Source organism: Aythya marila (assembly GCF_965140915.1).
Source record: "Aythya marila genome assembly, chromosome: 3".
In the NCBI taxonomy this organism is placed as follows: domain Eukaryota; kingdom Metazoa; phylum Chordata; class Aves; order Anseriformes; family Anatidae; genus Aythya; species Aythya marila.
In genome coordinates this window covers 17,413,111-17,436,755 of record NC_139044.1, presented here as the reverse complement: position 1 = coordinate 17,436,755, position 23,645 = coordinate 17,413,111, and the positions used below count along the sequence as shown (strand labels likewise).

The following is a 23,645-nucleotide window of genomic DNA, read 5'->3' as shown; positions in this document are numbered from 1 at the left end:
TTTGATGTTTAACTGCTTGCAAATGCAGCAGGATGGGGGCAGCAGGTGCTTAGTTTCCTCCTGCCCAGCCCCACTGTACCTATCCTTTCTGTCGGGGTTAACATTTTGATCAATGAGCTGTAAGAAATGTTACTGCTGCCACCTTCAGGCTGTGCGAGAGAGAGAGAAAGAGACCGAGAGAGAATGAAAAGGTAGGGTGATGGAGAGGTGTGTGCCCACTGTGCGGGTCCATGGAGCTGTGCCCAGGATGGTGCACGTCCAAAGGAGCCACAGCAGTGGTGCCTATTTTGCAAAAATATGTTTGTGAGTGTGTGGGCACATGCTGTTTTTACTTAGGGAACAAATATATCGAAAGCCATTAATGTCACATTTTGACTGAATAACATTCTAAAACTCTAATTGAGTGTACGGTGGTTTTATGTCATGAATCAATGAGCTTGCCCCCAAAATTGCATTTGCTAATGCTGGTGGGATGAAGCAGTGGATGATGACCTCCCACTTCCAGCCCCACACAATTTGGTGCTGTCCTGGAGTAGGGGGGGCAGCTAAAATGGTTTTTTTTTTTTGGCTGAGATGTGTGTTGGTCAGGAACCAGCAAGATGGAGAGAGTGTCCTCACTGGGGTGGGGACCACCCTTTGGCACCAGGATCTGTGTTGGCACGTGGCTGGAGAGGGCATCACCAAATGCCTTGAAGATCTCATCGCTGTTGCCTACGAGTGGCTCCTCACTGGGGTGGAGTTTCTGGACGCAGTGCATGGGTACAGCAGGCCTTGCTGTTTTAGTGGGTTGTTTGACTTGCGTAGAGCCGTGATGAGGTTCCTGACTCACCAGAAAATTACAGAAATACCAAAGTTTTGTAATGCTTATTTGGAAAACCTGAGCTCTCGTCCAACTCAGCAGCACAGCTTGTGGCATTCGGTTGCTGCTTCCTCTAGCTGCTCTCAAGTACTTTCTTGTTAGGAGGAATTTCTGAAACAAAACCATTTCAGAGTGGGAGAGGAAGACTGTGTGCTCTCAGATGCTTTTCTCCTCATGCCTGTGAAAAAAGATTTCATCTGGCGAGGGTGAAATCTTGAAGTTTGAGCTATAATTGGAGTTTGGGATTTTTGAAAAGGAAAAGGGAGATAAGAGACCAGCAAAAGCTGTCAGAGTCTATTCCTCCTGTTTTTGTTCATAATTGTTTGTATAATCCCTTTGCCCATAACAAGATGTTAATCAAATCACCACCAACTATTTAAAACAACTTGGCTCTTTTTGTTTTAACCCTTTCACACCTTTGGCTAATCTATAACTGTACCCCCTAATTAGTGTATTGAAAATGTGGTGGCACTACTTAACCAGCCGTGTTTTCACTCTGTCATTTCAAATGCCTATTTGTTGTTTGAGTTTTGAAATTCTATTAAATGCATTTAAGGGAGGTGAAAGGGGAATACCCTGATGAATATGTAGAAGGCAGACAGAGGTTTGCATCCAGCTGAGGTTTTGTTGCCAAGTTGGGCACTGAGCACACACCTAGTCCGAGGAGGGGGGAGTCTGTGGGTAAACCAAGAGTCAGGAGGGGGAGCAAGTTTGGTCCAGCAGTGCACAGTCCTTCACCCAGGTGTTCGCCTGTCCTGCCTCTCTTGGTGGCATGTCCCTGGCCTCCTCTGCCCTTTGGTGCTGCTCCTGCTAATTCCCAAGCTGAACTGATGTGACAGCAGAGGAGGAGACAGCGATGGGCACTTGTCCATGAGAAGCACAAACAACATGGAAGTTCCCCCTGCTTGATGGATCCAGGAGTTTGAGCCATCCCTTGGTCAGTTGCTGAATGGTGTGAGCTGGAGTCATGGGTCATTCTGTTTCTGCTTGCCAGGATCCAACCCGGGTGGTCAGCCCCGTCATTGACATCATCAACTTGGACACTTTTGCCTATGTGGCGGCTTCCTCGGACCTCAGAGGTGGTGAGTGAACACCATGGGCCCCATCCTCTAGTGTGAGTGTGTACCAGCCCAAGGTGCTAGTGTTTCCGCACTGCACTGCTGGCTCCAGCTGCCTTGCAAAAAGGGCATTAGCACTCCTTAGTGCTCCCTGGGCTCTTTTAAGGCTGGCTTAGAGATAGACAAGTGTGGCGTGAGGACTGGTGTTTGCTACAATGGGAAAAGCAACCAATTAGGATATAGGGTTGTGTCAAAGCCACCCTTTGCAGCACTGAAAGCCCGGCTGCTGAGGAGACTGGGGATGTCCAGACATCAAATAGTGCACGCAACTCTAGAGTTTATTAGTGTGCCTGTGCCATTTGTAGCGTGCAGTATCCATGAGAGTGTATCTGTGTGCACGTGGGGAAGACAAGGAAACCTTACAAGGGCAAGGTTTCGTCTGCAGCTTTAATTCTGACTTTCTCTGTTTTTGGAGTGCTTGGCTTTGCAATGGTAATGCGATGTGCTGTTTCTCTTTCATATGCAGTATGAAATGCATTAGTCATTTGACTAGTCTCCCAAGAGTTTTATCTCCATTGGCCTGAGTCATTTAAAAGTGGAGAAGATATTTCATCCAACATAGATTCTGTAGCCTGAGGGATTACATTTCCTCCCAATCCATACCCATTTCTTATTTCCCCATGGTACTTCTCTACTTTGGTTTTAGGTTTTGATTGGAGCCTTCATTTCAAATGGGAGCAGCTTTCCCCAGAGCAGAAAGCCAAACGACTTGATCCTACCAAACCCATTAAGTAAGTCTGGAGGGGAAAAGAGGCACCTAAGGAACATGGGGCAGAACAGGCAGCTTGTCTCAAGCTGAGCCCTGGTGCCTGTATCCCAAGCCATGAGGTGCTGGGATGGATGGCATGGAGGAGGCCCAGTGCTGGGGTGCTCAGGGTCCCAGGAAGCTTACAGGAGAGCAAAGCACTGCTTGTCCTGAGGATGCTGGCGTTAACAAGAGCTTTCACTGGCTGTCCTCTGGGTCTGCCCTCCCCTCCCACAAGTGCCACCTCAGTGCAGCTTTTCTTACCTAACTCAAGGAATGAAAAATAGCCCTATTTTGAAATAAAGATCACACAGCTAGTGATCACTTTTAAAAAGCCTGTCTGTGTTGGCTCTGCCCTCTCCTCCTCCACAGAATGGTGCTCTTAATAGGCTGGCTCCAGGCAAAAAAAAGCCTGTGTGAGTACCATCATGCGAATAACCCCCAAGCGTTAAGTGCATTTTCGATGCTGAAGCCTACAATCAGGGCTGTGAACTTTGGGCTTGTAGGAGTTATGCTGACGGGTGCATTAGCCAGTCATTAAGTGCCAGGCAATTTATGATTGACAGCAAAATACCGAGGCAGCAGAAAGAAAGGTTTAGATGCTTTTTGAGACATGTTGTCCTTGTTTGGTAAGAGAGAGATACATGGATAATGTCCCGATGATGGAAGAAGTGGTGAAGGGAGGAGTTTCTTCTGCACAAGCAGGTGCTGCAGCAGTATTTGAATGAGAGCGTGTCCCCTCTTACCTCCCCAACCCTGCAGGACGCCCATCATTGCCGGGGGGCTGTTTGTGATCAACAAAGCCTGGTTCAACCACCTGGGGAAGTACGATAACGCCATGGACATCTGGGGTGGGGAGAACTTCGGTGAGTCACCCTTCTTCCTTGTACCTTTGCGGTGTTGTGTTTTTTTCCTGAGTCGTGCCAGGTGGATACGATGCCAATTTGCACTTGGCTTCAAGCGCTCTGCAGTTTCCCTCAGTTACGTTCACAACTTGCAGTCTCAGGTGAGTAAGAGTTCTGCAGCCATGACAGGTGGGAATTGAGCAGTGGCTGGTGCTTAGGACCCCCTGCCTTCCACGCTACTTTGGTGTTCTGTAGGGGAATGCCCTGAGCAGCAGAGTTTTCATCTTTAGTGTTACCAACGGATGAGAGCACACCACACATACCGTCCTGCTCCTTCCTCATCTTATTTTTTCTCAAGGATAAAGCAAAGGCATGATGTCTGATGTCTAATGATAACGCTTCAAAGCCATGAATTGAGGCTTCAATGCCCTCCTGAATTTGCAGAGTACCTGCATCAGTAGCTCCATTGGCATGTTGCAGACTGATGGCAAGGTATCAGGGCTTCTTATCCTCTGTTACTGGTCAGCTGAGGGCTGTCAGGCTCTCCCCCACAACATCGGGTGTAGGATAAAGATTGTCTACCTAAATTAAGTCACCTGTGCCTGTTATCACAGGGCAGATGGGCATTAGGAATGCTTCTGCACGCAAACTTGATGGGGCAGATGAAAGAGGTAGCAGTCTGTCCCTTGTCCCCTGAGTCAAGCAGAGCTGGATCAGGCCGGGCTATTCTCTCTGAAGCTGCAGTGATGCTGCACGTCAGAGCAATAGACTGCCTCTGAAAGGAGGAGGTGAAACTTGATGGCAGGGAGGCAGATCCAAATCTGGCTCTAATAGTTTGTACCTCTGGGGACTGTGGCTAGCAAGGAAGGCAAAATCTTGTTTCTTAACACATAGCAGTGCTGTCAGCCATCCAAAGGAACAGATGCTGCCACTTTGCAGTAACCCATCCACTGCCTGGCACTGTTGTTTGCTTCACACTCCTTTTTCCTCCAGCATGCTTTATTTATTTGTATCTCATTGCTCAGTTGGATTGCTCTCCCTCATGCTTTCCCTTTGTGGTGGGTGTCTAGCCACCAGTCTGACCCAAAGCATCTGCTCCACTGAGGAAACCAAGCAGGCTCTGCAGCCTTCCCGCCTCCTCTGCTGAGCCAAGGGCCCAAAGAAAGCATGTAAGAAGGCAACTAGAAATGAAGACATGGTGCCTCTGACCCCCTGTCCATCTCCGCTTGTTGCTCTCTAACAGCAGCCAGCACAGGCTGCTCCTGAGACATGAATAGGCCCAGAGCAGCCTGCCCTGCAGGCATCTCAATCCTATGGAGACCCTCCAGGCATCTCTGTCTCAAACCCTCCCAGATCTGACACCTTCTCAGAAGTGGTTCCTTGCCCTAGACTGCTCTGTGGAGGCTGGAGGCCAGGCTTGGCTGAGCGCACAGGGAGATGCTGCACCACTCTATTTCATAAAAGCTTCTTGAAAGGTCTCTGACAGAACAGAGAGAAATTGAACAGCAGCACTGGATCTAAAGCAAGAAGAGCTGCCTGCATGTAAGAAGAGCTATCAGCAAGAGGCCAGGTTGATCAGCATGCTCACACCGCTCCTGTCTCTCCTGGGGTGGCTTGCAAAAGGCCACCAACAAGGAGACATCCCTTGTAGTCAGCTGGCCCCATGCTGTGCCTTTGGCGCTTGGGTTCTCTTCCTCCTGATGTGTTTAGCTCTGTCTGGAGACCTTGCTTGTGTGCTCCTATGGACAGGTCAGCCTTGCCTGCTGAAACCTGTGCTTTAATTGCCTCTGCTGGGGCTGGAGCAGGACCTGCAGGGAGCGTGATGTCTGACACAGGGAGCTCAGGCTCCTTAGCATCCCCTGCCTCCAAGCACCAGCTCACAACACATGGAAATCACCCCAGCTCACCTCTTCCTTAGGATCAGGTGCTGATCAGTTGTAGCTTGTCACAGCTTCTCTCCCTGCCCGAGCAGAAATACCAGCAGAGAGGAAAGTACAAAGCAATATCCATGCTGGTCATACCCAGCACTTAGAGAAGTGATGGGGCTGTGGCAGCTTTTGCCTGTAAGCACAGCAAGGGAAGAAGGAAAGGGGATTCTGGAAAGAAATGCTTCTCCTCTCTGCCATACTTTCCCACCCCAGCCTTCTCTGGCCCCTGCTGCCGGTGCATGGGGCACAAGCTGGTAAAGACAATGGGTGTCCTTCTGCCTGACTCTTGTGGTTAAATGTGATGGAGCAGTGAAAGGGAATTGGTGGTTTTGGAGTAGAGACATACAGATCTATGCTGCCAAGAGATCATAAAACAGGATGCGCAGAGCTGCAGAAGCCTTTCCTTTTTATTTAATTTCTTCTCCATGCTGGTTCTGTCTAAACATGACTGTCTGATGATACAGCTGCAGATTCATATCTTCACAGCTGCTGGGACCAGACAGACCCCTTAGAGCAGCTGCTCTCCCTGCCTGTGCCACCTCAGAGCTGGTGATTTCATCCAGCTCCCTGCCAGGAGCCCTGGTGTCAATTGTGGATTGTGCTGCAGGCGTGTTGTCCTGCTCGAGGGGACAGAAAGGTTCATAAAGTTTCATAAAGATAATGACTGCTGCCATCATCAAAAAGCAGAGCTCATGGCCTCTCTTGGTGAACTTGGCAGCCCCTTGTAGGGAAACAGCTCTAAAGTGGCCAGTGCAGAAATGATTAAAAAGCTGCATGGGTGGTTCTGTGCTGTGAGCAGGACTGCGTGTAAAGGGACTTAGTGTCTCACTCACCAGTGTGATAGGGTCTGCCATGCTATAGACAGGTTTCAAGTGTGTGAACTTTAAACAGATCACAAGAAGTTTTGAAATGCACTTTGACAGGAGTTGTGCCCCTCTAGTAATTGATTTACCCTGGTTTAATGTGGCAGAGGATGAAATGAGAGGTAATACTGGGATCCAGCCTGCTGTAGGACAGAAACACAACATGCTGAAGCTGCCTCTCTTGTAGAAATCTCTTTCCGTGTGTGGATGTGTGGAGGTAGCCTGGAAATCATCCCCTGCAGCCGTGTTGGACATGTCTTCCGGAAGAAACATCCCTATGTCTTTCCAGAGGGGAACGCCAATACATACATCAAGTGGGTGTTCTGGATTTGCTGAGTGTTCTTTGTTTTTGTGAAGCAAAACAAGCTGCTTGCAGGGAGGCGAGTAGGAAAGTCTGGTTGAAAAATTGTGACATATCCATGGGTATGAATTTCCTGAGCCAAAGCAAGCCAGTACAACTGTCTCCCTTAGGATTTCTATAGTGTCAAGAATATGACAGAGGTAGAATACTTAATGTGGTTCCTTTCATCACCACAGAAATGAAGGGACAAGCCCTTTAGCTCCCTGAGCCCTAGCTACAGCAACAACAAATGTTTTAGATGCTAAGGATATAAGAAAACATTTATAATGGCCTGAAGTCAGGATGCCAACCGTGTCTATCAGTATGCAGTAGCCTTAGCTTGGGGCTGAGTGGGACTTAGCAGAACCAGAAAATATGGTTCCTGGTGCCTTTGGGCATTGTGACTGAGCAGGAGTGGTGATGGGCTGCACCTCACTGGAAGGAACTGGGAGCTGCCAGGATATCCCAGCTGAAGGGGACCTGGCCTTACACCCAGGAACAGGGACCAAAATGGGTACTGCAGTGAGTGGCTGAAATGGGCCAATATCCTGGAAAAAAAGCAGGTGAGGTAGGGGAAAGGATGATGGGAGCAGTTGGTAAAGTCAGGAAGGATTTTCTCCTTTTTTTGAGTGCTAGGCTGAAGGTTATCTTTTAAGTAGATGACAGAGGAAGACACTGGGGGCACTTAATGCAGGGTTGTTTCCCAGATAAACTGCATTTGTATGTGCTCATGCACCAGGTGTTCCTTTTAGAGCGAATTTCCTGGTGTTTCAGTGAGCCAACAGAATTTGTGAGGGCCTAGGGACTTGCAGCAGGGCTGCCACTGTCTTGGGCTCTCTGCAGCTTCCTCATGCTTTGCGTGTGACAGTGAAATGAGGGAGTGTAAATTACACTTCTTGGTTATATCTAACACAACATGTCCAACCACACAGTGTGCAGGACAGGAGGGGAACTCTTCAGATGGGTCACTGAAGACACTTCATAAAGATGGTGTAGAGGGGCCCAGAGTGTTGCTGGCATCAAGGAGGAGGGCACAAATCTGAGAGTCACCACAGGAGGCTCTTGCTTTTAATAGTGAAATAAGGTTCCTGCAAAAAAGACTGGGATGTGGAATTTATGTAGGCCTGAATCAACACCCAGGTGTAAGCCTTGGCATTTATTCCCATTATTCCCATAAACCCAAGAACAGGAAGGCAGTCTGAAATACCCTCAACTATGGAGAAGGCTATATCCAGATGTAGACACTGTGACTTACACATCTCTTGAAAAAGAGCACTTAGAGCATGGGAAGCTCTACAAATTGGCAAGGGATTGAAAAGCAGTCTGGAGAAACTTATCCTAGGTATGAGGAGCTGGGTTTTGATTAACCTTACAGTATCTCTCAGGTTTAAATTTAATGTAGTATATAGACAGGGTGGAGAAGCAGTTTCTGTAAACCTGATGCTCCATAGTATCTCTGTAACAGAGATGTTATCAAAAATATATCCCCTTTTCTGCTAGATAATGATTTTTTTTTTTTTTTTTCCCAAATCGCCTCACACTTCCTTAGTGTGAGACACAGTTCAGGATCAGCATCAAGCTGGGTTCATGCATGGATTATCCTCTTCGGGGAGGCAGTGGCTTGGGCAGGACTACCCTGACCAGACAAAGATGGGAGGATTAGCACTGAGAAATGAAGTAATTTGCAAGGAGAACTACAGCTATCTGAAGTCAACTGAAAATCTCCTGAGGTTCATAAACCTGTGCAGAGATTTGTCCCAGTGAAATCCAGGGGTGCAAAGCAGGACAGCCCCTACAGAAGTGAAACAAATGAAATACTTGATTTTAGTCTTTGGTAAATATTGCGCCGCTCTTCAGTTCTCCATCCCATCCACTAAATAAAACCCTGGCCTCACTGGGAGATGGCACTTAAGAGAAGCCACGCTTCTGGGTGTGGTGGATGCAGAACATCCAGCTGAGCTGAAGATAGTGAATTCCCTGCCCAAGCTGTGACATCTTGTGTCTGGTGCCTGGACTAATGGGGAGGAGGAAGAACTTGATATTGAGGGCTGGACAGGCTCAAAGGTGGCTTGGGTGAAGACAAAGGAAGATGGAAGGAGAGGGAGCTGGAATAGTTGATGCATTTTAGAAAGTATGGGTGTCCCCTCAGAGGCTTCCTTTGCTTCATTTGCCTTTTGTTGCCTCCTTCAGAAACACCAAGCGCACGGCAGAGGTGTGGATGGATGAATTCAAGCAGTACTACTATGCAGCCCGTCCTGCAGCCCAGGGGAGACCCTGTGGAAAGTAAGTGCCCGTGTCCTGCCAGCTGCAGTTGGTTTTTGGGGTGCTGTCACCCTGCAGTGGAAACCTGCCTGCATTGCTTCTGCAATAACGCTCAATTAAATGCTAATGGCAGTCAGAAGCTACAAGCACAGCAATATAAAATGGAAGTTTATACGCGATGCTACTTTGTCCAGATGAGTAAACCAAGTCATGGTGAGGGAAACAGAAACCTCCTCTGCCCATGTCCTATCCTTAGTGTTAGTACAAGTACTTCTGGTCCCAGAGCTGAATTTGGGGGAAGAGTCCAGAGGTCTTGCTGGCAGCTGAATGTCATGAAAATCATCAGATTTTGGATCTAGTAAGGCTTTACTGGAAAGGAGCAAATGCTTAATATTGATGGAGTTTTCTATTCATAATTTGAACAGTCAGAAATATCTCCCATGTCAGGCGGATTTTATGTGTTTGTGTTATTTTCTCATTTTCATATGCTCTTCCTTTCCTTAGAATGTTTCCTTTGGAGCATAGCAGAGTTCAAAGCCAAAATGAAATTCATTCTGGCTATTCTTCCATTTCCAGGATAAATAAATTGAAATCTTGGAGATTAACCTGTTTCCACCGAATTCATATCCTCTTTCCATCTGTCAGAGTGGGATGAAGTAGTAACTCTGTCCTGCTCAATATATGAATGAGGGTGGAGAGAAGATAAATTACGCAAAGGGAAGGTACTGGAGGTCATACCAGCTCCCTAGGTAGAGGCAGGCCCGAAGAGGAGCTAGAGTGAGGGAGATGTCACTCTATACAGCATGACACCTAAGCAGTTTAGCCCTGATTAATGTAAGAAAGAAGTATATCACCATATGATCAATTTCTAGCGATTTAAAGGTGTATTTAAGTGCTCCTGTGAATCAAGGCCTTCTGTAGTACTTCTAAACTAAGAGTAACTTATAATAGCATATATTAATTTTGATTAATTTTCCCATTAATTGATTTTATTGCATGTAGTAGATAGCACACACTTGTTACTAATCATTTTTAAAAGGCTGTGATTTTCCACAAACCTTTTCATCCTCTAAACTCCAGACTCCTCATTAAAATGGCAATGTTATCAATATTTGGCAATATGCCAAATCATGGGATTTTACCAGGTGAGACCTCCAAAAGACACAGAGATTAAAGCAACAGACCAAGCTTATGTAGAAGACAGCAGGAAATAGCCCTGCTGATGCTCTGGTGTTTGCTGTCTGTGCATATCTGTTGGGTTTTGGTGCCTTGGGTTTGACTCTCACGATCTCCATTGTCACTCCACCATATTTTCTCTCCCCAGCATCCAGAGCAGAGTGGAGTTGCGGAAAAGACTGAAGTGCCATAGCTTCAAGTGGTACCTGGAGAACGTTTACCCCGAACTCCGGTATGGATGTCACATTTCCCGGGGGATGCCCTGTCCCTGCTGCCAGAGACATTTTCTCTGCCCCTCCAGTCTCCATGCCTCCGTCCTACCCAGAGACACCGACACCTCCTCCCTTGGGCTTTACAGCAGAGCATGGCAAATTTGGTGTATTTGTGAATTTTTTTAAACACTGCTCATTCGCAGTGTGACATAGTTCATTTGTGATCCTGCTTTCCATAAGCAGTCTTAGCCATGGTTCTCCATGGCACAAGGCCTCATTGTTATTAGAGTGTCCATGCTAGGAGTTTATGACCTGTATTCAGGTGACTCTGCCTTACTCATACCCTAGTGCTTTGTTTTATATGCACTTCCACAGCTGCTTTTGTGCAGATCCCTTCTAGTCACCAAAGTACTCCAGGAACCATTGCAGCCATTACCCTAGTAGCTGCCAGGAGGAGCAGAAAGGGTGCACAAGTTTTGGAGATACCTCCAGGGACCTGCTGGTGCAATGGCTGAGTGCGGAGTCCCAGTGTAAGAATGATTTATAGCCATCTTCTGGCTTTTTTTCACCGTGCATGGCATTGTGCAGCAGCACTGAAAAGGAATGCCAGAACTGTGCAGCAGTTTGTTATAAAGTTTCCCATTTCTGTAAGCTGAAGGCTGACCTTCAGCCTGCTCACAGTCTGCTCCTTGCTTCTCTATTTGCCTTGCACAGTTATTTATTCTTTCCCCTTATAAAGGCTGACCATCCATCTGTGAGTGCTGCTTCTGCAATGTCCCTGGCCATGCACTGCTTGCAGTGGTTTGATGCTGAAGTAGATCTTGCCTCTCATTTCCTGAATGTGAACTGGCATGATAACACCCTCCTCACCCCACTGAGCCTCCCTGGGAGTACACTACATGCCTGGGGGGAGCAGGGATGATTTTTTTTTTTTCTCTCCACGTTGTTCCCACAGGATTCCCAAGGAATTGCTATATCAGACCGGGATGATCAGGCAAAGGCAGAGTTGCTTGGAGTCGTACCAGTCTGAAGTCCAAGAGTTGCCCATCGTGAGCTTAAATCCTTGCATCAACAGCAAAGGGACAGCAGCAACAGCACAGGTGAGAAGGCTGGAGATGCAGGCTCTGGTGCAGCTTCAAGGTGATTTCTGAAGTCTGCTAAAGTTCTGTTAGAGGGTTACCCTGCTGCCAGTCCCTTTCCTGAGGGAGCATGTGGTTTAATCTCCTCGCCTCAGCAGAGGCCCTGGGCAGCAGCAGCGGCTGGTGCCAGAGCCCCAGTACAAGCTAGACCACTTATCTCTGTGCTAGTCTGCACTGAGCTCTTACTGCTGCCCATCTGCAGAGATCAGAGAAAGACAAAGAGAACTATAATTTTCTCTCATCTTTCAGCCTTATTTCTTTCAAAATGCTCTGAATTGCAATGGTATTTATAACTTTATAGTCTGCGTTCTCTCAATTGCCCATTAAACTATTGAGAATTTAATGAGGGTGATCTTGCTTTTTCAATCTCACTGAGGCAAAAAAAAAAAAAAAAAAAAAAGCTATGTGAATCAGCATGTGTTTTCAAAAGCATATTCTAGGAAATGTTAGAGCTGAGAGCTGGCATATGTGCCTTACTGTGGAGTCACTGGAGCAGGACCCTGAGGACTGTAGCTTCAAAACCTGCCTTTGCCTCAGGCTCCCTTTGTGATTTTGGGCATGTCAGTGCATTCTCTTACCTTTCCCATTTAAAAGCAGGGAGGATAACAATCATTTGCTTTTTTTGGTGTGCCACAAAATAATTAATTAGGCAACAGTATTAACCCTCATAGTTAAACATTCAGACCAGATACATGTATAAGGCCCAACCTGAAGATGTTGCTGAAAATTTCCCTAATCTGAATGTGCAAACAAAGTATGTCATTATGTGCATCTTTTTCACGTGTGATTGAATGCCTGCCTTTAGTCAATAAAATAATGTTACAGTCTGGTTTAAAAAAAAAAAAAAGACTATTTCAATTTTAGTCATTTCCAAAAATATAGTGAATATAACTGCAAGTGCCACATAGTCACAGGTCTTAAAATTTACCTGGTTTCCAGGTTTTAGAATTTTTTTTTTTCTTCTAGTGCTATATGGACTTACACAAACAGCAAGAGAAGTGAGCTAATGAGAACAGGTCATCATGTTTTGCAGGGCAACTTTGCTGAAGGAAAAAAAAAAAAACAGTGAAAATTGCAACTTCCAATAAATTGAATATTTTAAAAAATCTTTTTTTTTTTGGAGGATAATCAGAATGGAAAATACTGCTTTGAAATATTTTGAAATACTGCATGAAAAATTTCAAAATGAAATGGCATTGGTCTTTCCTGAGATACCAATTTTATATGATATATTACAATGAGAAATGCCATGCCACCAAGTTGGATTGTTTTATTCCCATCAAACATGTTTTGACACTTCAATGGAGAAAATTTGCAGAATTTTTCTTTCCATGAACTTTTTCATCTTCACATTCTGACTCTGCTGCTTTTTGCTTTCTGCTGGATGTCAACTCCATTTCTTGTGCATGTCCAGGAGTGCGGTCAGTGTAATTCTGCAGCAGAACAGAAAAATGCAATACAGCCAGACCACCGAATGGCTTCACTCAACAAAGAGGCAGGAATAGAGAACATTTTTATCCCTTTCATCTTTCTGTTTCTTTCTGAAGTAGTACTTGTAAACCACAGAGAACATTCCAGATGGAAGTAATGTGTTTAAATTTTCATTGTGGATAGAAGCTTATATTTTAATTGTACAATTGTTGGAAGACTACTTAAACTTAGGCATGACATGCGGGCTATAATCAAGCAATGGATGGATACAAACTCTTCAGGAGGGATAGGTGATACGGTGGGGTAGCCACCATGTTAGGGGATGTTTGGATTGTCTTGAGATTAATAATGGTGACAACAGGGTAAGAATCAGAGGCAAGGGCCAAGGAGGCAGGAATCCTTGTGGGTGTCTGTTATAGACTGCCTAACCAGGCTGAAGAGGCAGACAAAATATTCTACAAACAGCTCAGAGAAGTCTTGCAATCACTATCCCTTGTTCTTGTGGGGGACTTCAACTTACCAGATGTCTGCTCGAAATACAACACAACAGAGAAGAAATGGCCTAGGAGGTTTCTAGAGTGTGTGGAAGATAACTTCCTGAGAGTGAGCCAACTAGGGATGGTGCCCCTCTGGACCTTTTGGTCATAAATAAGTAAGGACTTGTGGGTGATGTGAAGGTTGGAGGTCGTCTTGGACACAGCGATTATAATAATAGAGTTTTTGACTCTTGGAAAAGTAAGGACGGGGATTAGCAGAACTGCCACCCTGGACGTCCAGAGGGCAGACTTTGGCCTGTTAAGGAGACTGGTTAATGAGCATGAGTTGGCAGTGTGCCCAGGTGGCCAAGAAGGCCAACAGCATCCTGACTTGTATCAGAAATACAAGCGGTCAGCAGGACTAGGGAGGTCCTGTCCCCCTGTACTCTGCTCTGGTGAGGCCGCACCTCGAGTGCTTTGTTCAGCTTTGGGCCCCTCACTACAAGAAGGACATCAAGGCCCTGGAGCGTGTCCAGAGAAGGGCTACGAAGCTGGTGAAGGGCCTGGAGCACAAGTCCTGTGAGGAGTGGCTGAGAACAGGGGTTGTTTGGTCTGGAGAAGAGGAGGCTCAGGGGAGACCTTACTGTACTTTACAATTACCTTAAGGTAAAATTGAGGTGGGGATAGGACTCTTATCCCAAGCATCAAGTGATAAGACAAGAGATAGTGACCTCGAGTTGTGCCAGGGGAGGTTTAGGTTGGATATTAGGAGAAATTTGTTTACTGAAGGACATGTGTGGCAGTGGAATAGGTTGCAGAGTGGTTGGGTCACCATCCCTGGAGGTCTTCAAGAAATGTGTAGATGTAGAACTTAGTAGCATGGTTTAGTGATGGACTTGTCAGCACTAGGTTAAAGGTTGGACTACGTGATCTTAGAGGTCTTTTCCAACCTGACTGATTTTATGATTCTATGATCACCGGGCTGTGTAGGATGTAGCAGTCCCAAATGGTGCTTAGTTTCATATTAGATGTAAGAAAAGCAATATTCTTGACTTTCAGTATACAGAAGTCACATCTTGCTGTAGCTTTTCACAGCATAAAATCTCCAGAGAAGCCTTTATGTCACAGGACCACTGAGGCCAACGTGGCCCCTGCCCCTCTGTGGTAGAGTAGTCATAGAGAAGAGGCCTGAGTATGGCCTAGCAGGAGAGCACAAAGGTGCCAAACCAGTGGCCATCCTTGGTGGCTAGTATGTCAAAACTGGCCCTGAGGAGACGACAGAAAGTTAGCAAAGAAATGTCGTTCTCTGGGGAGTGTGACAGCATTGATAAGGGACAGTTGTTCCCAGCATAACCCACAGTGACAGAGGGTTAGAAAATGCAAAAATACAGTTGTTTTTGTATGTTTTCCATATTGGGGCCACTGGGACTCAAAAAAGAAACTTGCAGAGCTGTTGCTGTGGAGGGGAAGATTTAGGAAATGGCAGGGCTTGTTCTGGGCTGAGCTGACAGAGCAGTGGGCTGGCCAGCAGCAGTGTCACTTCTGCACCTGGACTGCCACAGGAACCCTTTAGACTTTTCTTTCCCTCTCCTGAGATGTGCCTGAGCCCACATTGCACCCCAGAGTGCAATGAGTGGAGTGCTTGGGTATCCTTAGATGACCCATGCAGTCACACGCTAACAGTCTGGGGAACTCTTTCCTATTAATGTTAAGAAAGTAGTAATGAGGGGTGAAGTTGTTCCTGGCTTCTTCAGAAATGTTTTTTTTCTCTGGCTGCTACCCTGGCTTTAGGGTACAGCCGACCTCTTGTTTGGCAGTGGAGCATGTACTGTTCTGTCACATAACACTGAGCTTGTATCAAGCTGCTCCTTGCTAGGCTGAGAGGCTACTGTGCCAGGCTGAAGGTCACATTTTTAAAATAGTTTCCTCATTTCTGAATGATGCTGAGTAGCAGTGACAGGTGCCTGCTTGAATGATGCTAAATCCTTGAAAAATAATCACAAGCCTCGGGTGTGGGTTAGTACTAGCTGAAGCTTCAGAGGAAGGGGATTGAGAGGATTGCTGTTTGTGGTGTGCAGCTGGTAGTTCTGCTTTCCCAGCCCACCCTCTTCCTCTTCACTCCACCACCATTTCAGCAAAAGCTGTTTTATCTTTGAAAAGGCAAGAAACATTGATCTCAGTTTCACCTCATGTGTCTGTTTTTCCTTGGTGTCAGTGGTCAGCTCATAACCCTGCTGGCATCTACAGGCCAGCCTGCAGCCCTGGAGGCATGTTAGCTCCTTAAAGGTCTCTCTTAGGAGGACCCTGGGGATGCCCAGTTCACCACAACCCCTGGGGTGCAAGCCTCTGCCATTGTTACTGCTGTGCTGGCCACTGGAGTATTTGATGTGCCAGGGTTTAGAAGATAAAGTAGTTTCTCCTGGGGAAAAAAGCAGGAATTTTCATTCTAAATAATACAAATAAGAGAAAAAGTAGGGTAAGATAAAAATTTGTATGGCCATTTGCCTTTATTTTAACTCAAAGCTTTTCATGGATTCTGTGTGGTTCAAGTGCCTTTTTTTCAGACTTTCTCGATTTTATGTATCATTTTCTCAGGCTTTCATGTAGGGCTGAAAAGGGACAAGATAAAAACTAGAACTAGATAAAACATTTTCAGCAGGACGGGCTTCCATAAAAAGCCATTCTGTTGAAATAAAGAGCCTTCTGAAAATCTTTCAGTTTAGATAAAACAGTAGCACGACAGCCTGGGGCAAAGAGGGAGGATCTAATGTCAGCTGCTGAACTGATGCATACATTTAGCTTTGTAGGCCTCACTTCTAATGATGAATTGCTTAGGAGACATGGTTACCACCACCCTGTCTATCTCATGGACCTTTGTTGAATGAGAGGATGGTCCTGCCTTGAGACAGTGTGAATAAAGAGATGGCATGAACAAAGCCTGGCCTGGAAAAAAAGCATAGAGAACCTATGGGAGGAACCATCCTCTGTGAGGTGTTTCAGTGAAGTAAGCAGGTTATAGAGGTCAAGAAATCCCCTCATTGTGAGACCTCTTTCAATTCTTTTTCAATGGTCTTGTGTATCTGGCGAGGTCCCAGTTGACTGGAAGGTGGCAAACGTTATTCCAGTTTTCAAGAAGGGCAAGAAAGAAGACCCTGGTAATTACAGGCTTGTTGGTCTCTCTTCAGTGCCTGGTAAAATTATGGAGAAGATTATTATGGGAGTTACTGAAAACACCTGAAGGTCAATGCAGTCATTGGTCACAGCCAACATATGTTCACTGCCTAATTAACTTAATTTCCTTTTATGACAAGGTCACGCATCTAGCTGACCAAGGGAAGCCAGTTCATGCAATCTTTTTAGATTTCAGCAAAGCTTTCAATGATATTTCTCACAGTATCATTATGTCCAGCTAGATAAATACATAACAGAATGGATGAGCAATTGGCTGATGGGTAGGGCTCAAAGTTTTATAGTAAATGGGGTTGCATCATGCTGGTGGCCAGTCTCCAGTGTGGTTCCCCAGGCTTGAAGAATCCCTAGTGACCTGTCCTGGTGTCTCTTGAAGTCAATGAGGTTTGTGGTTGGTTTCATAGGGGGCAGGATCCAAGCCCAAGTGTTTGCTTTCCAGATATAGGAATACCAAGAATCATCCCTGATTTCTCACCACCTTTCTTTTATTCCTCTTTGCAGGAATGGACATACACATACAACCACCAAGTCCGTCAGCAGCAGCTGTGCTTGTCTGTGTACACCCTTTTCCCTGGTTCCCAGGTGCTCCTGTCACCTTGCAAAGAAGGTGACAACAAGCAGGTGAGCCTTTTCTTTGACACCCCATTTTCTTTGAAGTTCTCTTTCTTTCAGCATAATATAGAATCATTGAATTGCTGGTGTGCTTTGACATCATCTGGGAAGCACAGTCTGTCTGGAAGCACAGACTCTGGCCTGTTCAGCCCTTTGCCTTTTAAATGAATGTGTTGGTAAGGATGTCTATTAGTGCAAGTGGTGATCTGGATACTTATCTGCAGAAGTCAAAGTGAAACTGGCAATTTAGTCCACATGGCTGCCAGTCAGCTGGCAGATGCTAACATTTCTCTGCATTTAATCATTGAGCTGACATTTGAACCAGCGACCTGGGGAAAAAGCTGTTAGTGATATACTCACTTTCTGATGCCAAACAGAGGCTGAGCTTAAATGTGTGTTTCATATGGGAGAAATGCTCAGCATGTGCTCTGTTTGATGTAGGCTGGAGGAGCCCTGTACTTCCCAGCATCAGGTCATGAAGTTGTAGTGATGACTATCTCTTGATGCTGAACCAGTGTAGTAAAAACATAAAGAGGAGGAAGCTTGTTCACTCATGTTTCTCCTCTTCTGTATGTCTGCAGCGATGGAGTAAAGTTGGGTCACACATTGAGCACATAGCTTCACGCTTCTGTTTGGACACTGAGATGACTGGGGACACGAACGAGAATACCAAAGAGCTTGTCATCAATCCTTGCGAGAGCACAGCCATGAGTCAGCGGTGGGACATGGTGATGTCTTGACCTGCTTGAGGACTTACCCAGCTGGGCCGGGCACTGAGACTTGCTACACACAGCTGAGATGCACCTGACAGCACTCACATGCAAAACCATCAGGGTCCTTGTGTACTGTGGGACAGGAGAAGAATCACTCAAATAAAAAGGAGGACACAGTGCTGCAGGTTGAACAATGGATGTTGATTGCAAAGCATGTAGCTGCTATTGGTCTGTTGGCAGTCAAATGTTCAAAAAGAAGGGATGGCAAGAAACCAAAATGAAATGTTTTAGAGGGATACTCGGGGCTCCTGTGATGGGCCCTGCAGAAGTTCTGTGTGTACAATATTTATTAATCTCACTGGAAGCACAGGTAGAAGAACAAAGGACACCAAAAGGAGACTTGGACTCAAAAAAAAAACAAAAAAAAACAAACAAAAAAAACAACAAGCATGTCAATAGCTTTGGGGAATGAGGCAGGTGCATGAGGAGGTGAGGAGGGATGCGAAGAAGCAGCACCTGAGATCAAGTGGAAAATGCTGAATTACCTTGCACTTTTTATTGCTGTGATTGAATTTGTCTTCTGCAGGCAGCATGGGTAGGGCTGTTGCACATTCAAATTTGTATCCAATCCATGGACATGTATGTACACAGACAGGGCAGTCATTTATAGTTATGGCCAGGATCTAGCCATCGGGTAACAGGATTGACCACCTCTGTGCCATGTATGGGGGTGTTGAGTCTCTGAAGTCCAAGCAAACAGAGGATTCAGTGTGTGAGATTCAAGGATACAAGCCACTGTGAAGCTGGGAGGAGAAGCAGTAACATGATTATTTCTTGTTTCTGAAGGACATGGTTGAGCCTCAGTCACTGAAAACTTCCTTACAATCTCATTATGTTTCTCTCAGTGCTTCATACAACCTGGAATAAGTAAAATTTTAACTCTTCTTCCATAAAAAAAATAATATTTTCAGCAGTTAAGGGTAATTGTGTCATCTTTGTGTTTCTCAATTTCCAGACTACAGAAGAGGGGACTCCCATGAAGTGTTGCTACCGAAAGAAAAGGAGACTGCTCAGAGAAAGGAGAAGGGATAGGTAAAGGAATTGCCTGGTTTTGTTTCCCAGGTATCTTTTAGCCCAAGATGTGAAGTACTGAAGAAAAGGTTTAGGAATCCCCCAGTTGCACCTGAGAGTAGAGACCTTTGTATCACAAAATACCTCTCTCCCAGTGTGTCTTTCAAAGTAGGTAGACATGGCAGAAATGATTTCCTTGGGTTTTGGAGATAAATTACTAGACGTCATGTCAGGTGCTATGGCTATGTGACTGCTAAAGGAGATAAGGACAGAAGACCTCAGAACAGGTCTTAAGATTAGGAGAAACCTTCCCTTCAGAGCAGGTAACAGGTGGTGGAGCACAAAGAACTGCACATACAGCTTTTGTGTGGCAACAGCTCTTGAAGAGAAATTTCACAGGACTCCTGACTTGAAAAAAAAAAAAAACACAACCAAAAACAAAACACAATTTGTGCCTCTAAAAGCCTTAGGTTTTAATGAAAATCCTGTCCTTTGATCCCTGTGCTACAAGCTATAGGTAAAATATCATGAGACTTTGAAGCCTCTGAGCCTTCAAGTGCTTTCAGAATGCCTTCTTGAATAAATTGCTGGCTTTCAGAATTTTACTGCTTCAGTTTCTCCTCCCTTAGCACTGGGAGAAAGCTGTATGTGTAAATCTCCCTGGTTTTAATGACAGAACCAGTGTAACTATTTACAAAATGTTGCAGGGTATACTTCCGATGTGCTGTGGTGATTACTGCAATGAAGTAAGTTAATGCTTCATGGTGGTAGATTGCATTGTTTCCATGTCACCACCTTGCAAAGGGAAAGGGAAGCACTTAAAATGAAATGGATCCATTTCACAAGGCAGGGAAGTGACCCTGGGCTCCTATTTAATTGAACCACAAATATCACATCTACTTTTCACACTGATGATGACAGCCATGCTGTAACAATTCCCTGTCTAGTGTTAGCAAGGGAAATCACCTCTCAAGAGCTTGCAGCTTACTATGTTCATACCTGTGCCATGCCTGCAGCCTCAGTGCCAAGCAGCTGGTACTTTGATCCTGAACATTTAGAGACAAAATGCTGCTGCCTTGCGGCTGACCCAGCCATTAGCTGAAACCCTTGGCTTCAGTTTTGAAGTCCAGCACCTAGTAGGTACACTCTGACCCAGACATTGCAGAGAATCATAGAATCATTAAGGTTGGAAAAGACCTCCAAGATCATCTAGTCCAACCATCCCCCAACCACCAATGTCACACACCAAGCCATGTTCCTAAGCACCACATCCAACCTTTCTTTAAACACCCCCAGAGATGGTGACTTCACTGCTTCCCTGGGCAACCTGTTCCAACACCTAACCATTTTTTCTGAGAAGAAATGTCTCCTAATTTTCAACCTAAACCTCCCCTGGCACAACTTGAAGCCATTCCCTCTACTCCTATCACTATGGCCATCCTCCAGCTCCCCACACCTTCCTTTTAGGTTGTCGCAGAGAGCAATAAGGTCACCCCTGAGCCTCCTCCAGATGAAACAACCCCAGTGCCCTCAGCTGCTCCTCACAGGCCTTGTGCTCCAGGCCCTTCACCAGCTTTGGACTCCCTCTCTGGACACGCTCCAGGGCCTCGATGTCCTTCTTGTAGTGAGGGGCCCAAAGCTGAACACAGCGCTTGACATGCGACCTCACCAGAGCTGAGTACAGGGGACGATCACCTCCCTGGCCCTGCTGGCTGCACCATTCCTGACACAGCCAGGATGCCGTTCACCTTCTTGGCCACCTGGGCACACCGCTGGCTCATGTTCAGGTGAGCATCAGCCAGCAACCCCCGATCGTTTTCCTCTGCACAGATTTCCAGCCACTCTGCCCCAAGCCTGTAGCACTGCATTGGGTTGTTGTGGCCAAAGGGCAGGCCCCGGCACTTGGCCATGTTGAACCTCATCCCATTGACCTCTGCCCATTGACCCAACCTGTCCAGGTCCCTCTGCAGGGCCTTCCTACCCTCCAGCGGATCAACACGTCCCCCCAACTTGGTGTCACTGCAAACTTTCTGAGGGTGCACTCAATTGCCTCGTCCAAATCATAAATAAATATATGAAAGAGGATGGGCCCCAACACCGACCCCTGGGGAACACCACAGGTGACCAGTCGCCAGCTGCATTTCACTCCGTTCATCACCACTCTCTGGGCCCAGCCATCCAGCCAGTGCCTTACAGGCATGGTAGGGAGCTGCTCCACCAGTCTAACGCCTGCTCACACTCCCAGATAGTCCCTAATCTCTCCACCACCTCCCTGAGCTCTGCGACCAGGCTGATCAGATCCTCCACCTGCTTAGACCTCAGGCAGACAGTATCTCTGTCATCCACCACAACAGGTTCAGGCACTCCCTGCAGGTGGAGACCTGAACCTCGAATTAGGAAACGCTTTGCACGCCGCCATGATCCCCTGCTACATTGCGGAATGCATCTGCCCTGGAGGCCCAAAAGCTACCACGTACCTAACAAACCTAGGGAGCTGCAGGTGATTGTGCTTTATGCGTCTGTTGGCATAACCATCAGCATAAAGCATGTTTCATGGGCCAGGAAGTGAGATTAGCCCTATGAATCAGAAATGTTTTTGGGGAAAGCCTGAGGTATCACCCTGACTCCTGGGAAGCTTAATACAAGGGGACAATGAACTGGTAGTTTCTTGAGCTAGCCCCAGTATGGCATTTAACAAGTCTGATTAGCATCCCTAAAAAAAAGATCCTGTATTGTGTCAGGGGAAAGGCTAACTGCTACTGAAAGCCTACTCACACTTTTAGTTTTATTTAACTTATTAAAATACACTGGAGGCAGATGAACGTTTTTGCTTTGTATTTGTTACCTCCCTAGATGTTTATTATGATGCTATGAACTGATATACTTGACCTTTCATAAGCATATCTAGATGGGCTTCTATGTCTCTACCTCTTAAGCCCTAATGTCATTTGGTAGTAATGCTCTTTGGTAACATTTTTGCATTGATTTGAACAAATAGAAAATAAATTAGGAAATATGGTTCTAATCCTGGACATTGAGTTTTGTGACAGGCTTTATTATCTGTTATTATGATAAGTCACTTCTTGTGCCTCGGGGAAATCCCCTGCGAAAATTAGACTCGGCAGGAAACTCAGGTCTAGAACATCTACTGCCTTTTAATGAGCCAGGCAAAGCTATGCCAACACAACAAAAATCACCTTAGCCTTCCCCTCCCTTTCCGAAAGAGATCCATGTTCCAATGGGAAAAAAATCTACATGATTTTAATTGGGCTGGGGGAAGTCCTACAGATCCTACCTGGCTCATTTCCAATTATTTTGTGCTCATCCTCTCTGTGCCAGCACAGATAACAACACAAAGATAACAACACAAAGCATCAATGGTTGGAACCTCAGCTTATAACATGCAGATGTAGTAATTTAGTAGTAAACAGAAGGAAATTGAACTTGAACTTCTTTAATCGTTCAGTGTGGCAGCAGGAAAATGGGGCCGATTGATGAAGACTTGGAGGACTATAGTTTAAGACAGGCAGCAATCATGGAATCACAGAATGGCCTGGATTGGAAGGGACCTCAGATATCTAGTTCCATCCCCCTTGCCATAGGCAGAGATGCCACCCACTACATCAGGCTGCCCAGGGCCTTATCTAACCTGGCCTTGAACACCTCCAGGGATGGGGCATCCACGACCTCTCTGGGCAACCTGTGCCAGTGCCTCACCACACTCTGAGTGAAGAATTTCCTTCTAACTTCTAATCTGAATCTCCCCTCTTTTAGTTTAAAACTATTCCTCCTCGTCCTGTCATTATTGGATTGAGCAAAGAGTTGCTCTCCATCTTTTTTGTAAGACTCCTTCAAGTACTGAAAAGTCACAATGAGGTCACCCCAGAGCCTTCTCTTCTGTAGGCTGAACATCCCCAGCTCTCTCAGCCTTTCTTTGCAGGAGAGGTGCTCCAGCCCTCTGATCATCTTTGTGGCCCTCCTCTGCACCTTCTCTAATAGGCCCACATCCTTCTTAGTTGCCAGCCAGGGTTCATCACACCACACTGCCCTAAGCAAAGCAGGGGCTGTAGTGCAGCAGGTTTATCTTCTTCATGGCTGGGACTCCGATCACAACTGTGCAATAGGACCTATGCTGCTCAAGCTTCAGATCTTAAAAGCTTTAATGAAAAGCTGTGGTCTGGAATTGCTTGCAGAAGTGGTAAAGGATGCAAAATCAAACATCACAAGCTGCTAATAATGAACGCACGTGGCAGATGAAACTGTAGCTCATCAATTTTCTGGCTAACTTAATTTATCTGAGTGATCATTCCAGCCCCAGTTTTAGGTGGCTGTTTACATGTCTGGTATGGGTGTCCAGCCTACATTGAAACTTAAGACATGAGATCCAGTGGAATTATTTCAGGTTTACAGGTGTTTTCTGCATGTCTTCACTGGAAGTGCCTAAGAACCTTGTAAGAATAAAAATGTTACAAGCTACTTTGTCTCTAATTGAGTCTAATTAAGTTTCAAGTTAAGCTGCATTTTAGCTTGGAGCTGATGAAAAAAAAAAGTGTAAACTTGCAGGTAATAACATTGCTTTTGCAGTGTAGGGATGCTTTGTTTTCTCTGATATTACTTGGGTGCTAAGGAAATCCAAGTTGTGTGTGATGTATAAAAAAACATGACA

At 45.9% G+C, this 23,645-nt stretch overlaps 1 protein-coding gene across 1 annotated transcript in view; it reads left to right on the top strand.

Moving 5' to 3' along the window:
* GALNT14 (polypeptide N-acetylgalactosaminyltransferase 14) overlaps nucleotides 1-19,650 on the top strand; it is a 66,959-nt gene extending 47,309 nt beyond the window's left edge. Inside the window, exons 7-15 of the mRNA XM_082757180.1 lie at nucleotides 1,854-1,941; nucleotides 2,624-2,708; nucleotides 3,485-3,588; nucleotides 6,546-6,672; nucleotides 8,889-8,981; nucleotides 10,285-10,368; nucleotides 11,304-11,448; nucleotides 17,085-17,204; nucleotides 17,777-19,650. Coding sequence (XP_082613306.1) covers nucleotides 1,854-1,941; nucleotides 2,624-2,708; nucleotides 3,485-3,588; nucleotides 6,546-6,672; nucleotides 8,889-8,981; nucleotides 10,285-10,368; nucleotides 11,304-11,448; nucleotides 17,085-17,204; nucleotides 17,777-17,935 — 1,005 coding nt within the window. The 3' untranslated portion in view covers nucleotides 17,936-19,650. The remainder of the gene's footprint in view (nucleotides 1-1,853; nucleotides 1,942-2,623; nucleotides 2,709-3,484; nucleotides 3,589-6,545; nucleotides 6,673-8,888; nucleotides 8,982-10,284; nucleotides 10,369-11,303; nucleotides 11,449-17,084; nucleotides 17,205-17,776) is intronic.
* The last annotated feature ends 3,995 nt before the right edge of the window (nucleotides 19,651-23,645 follow it).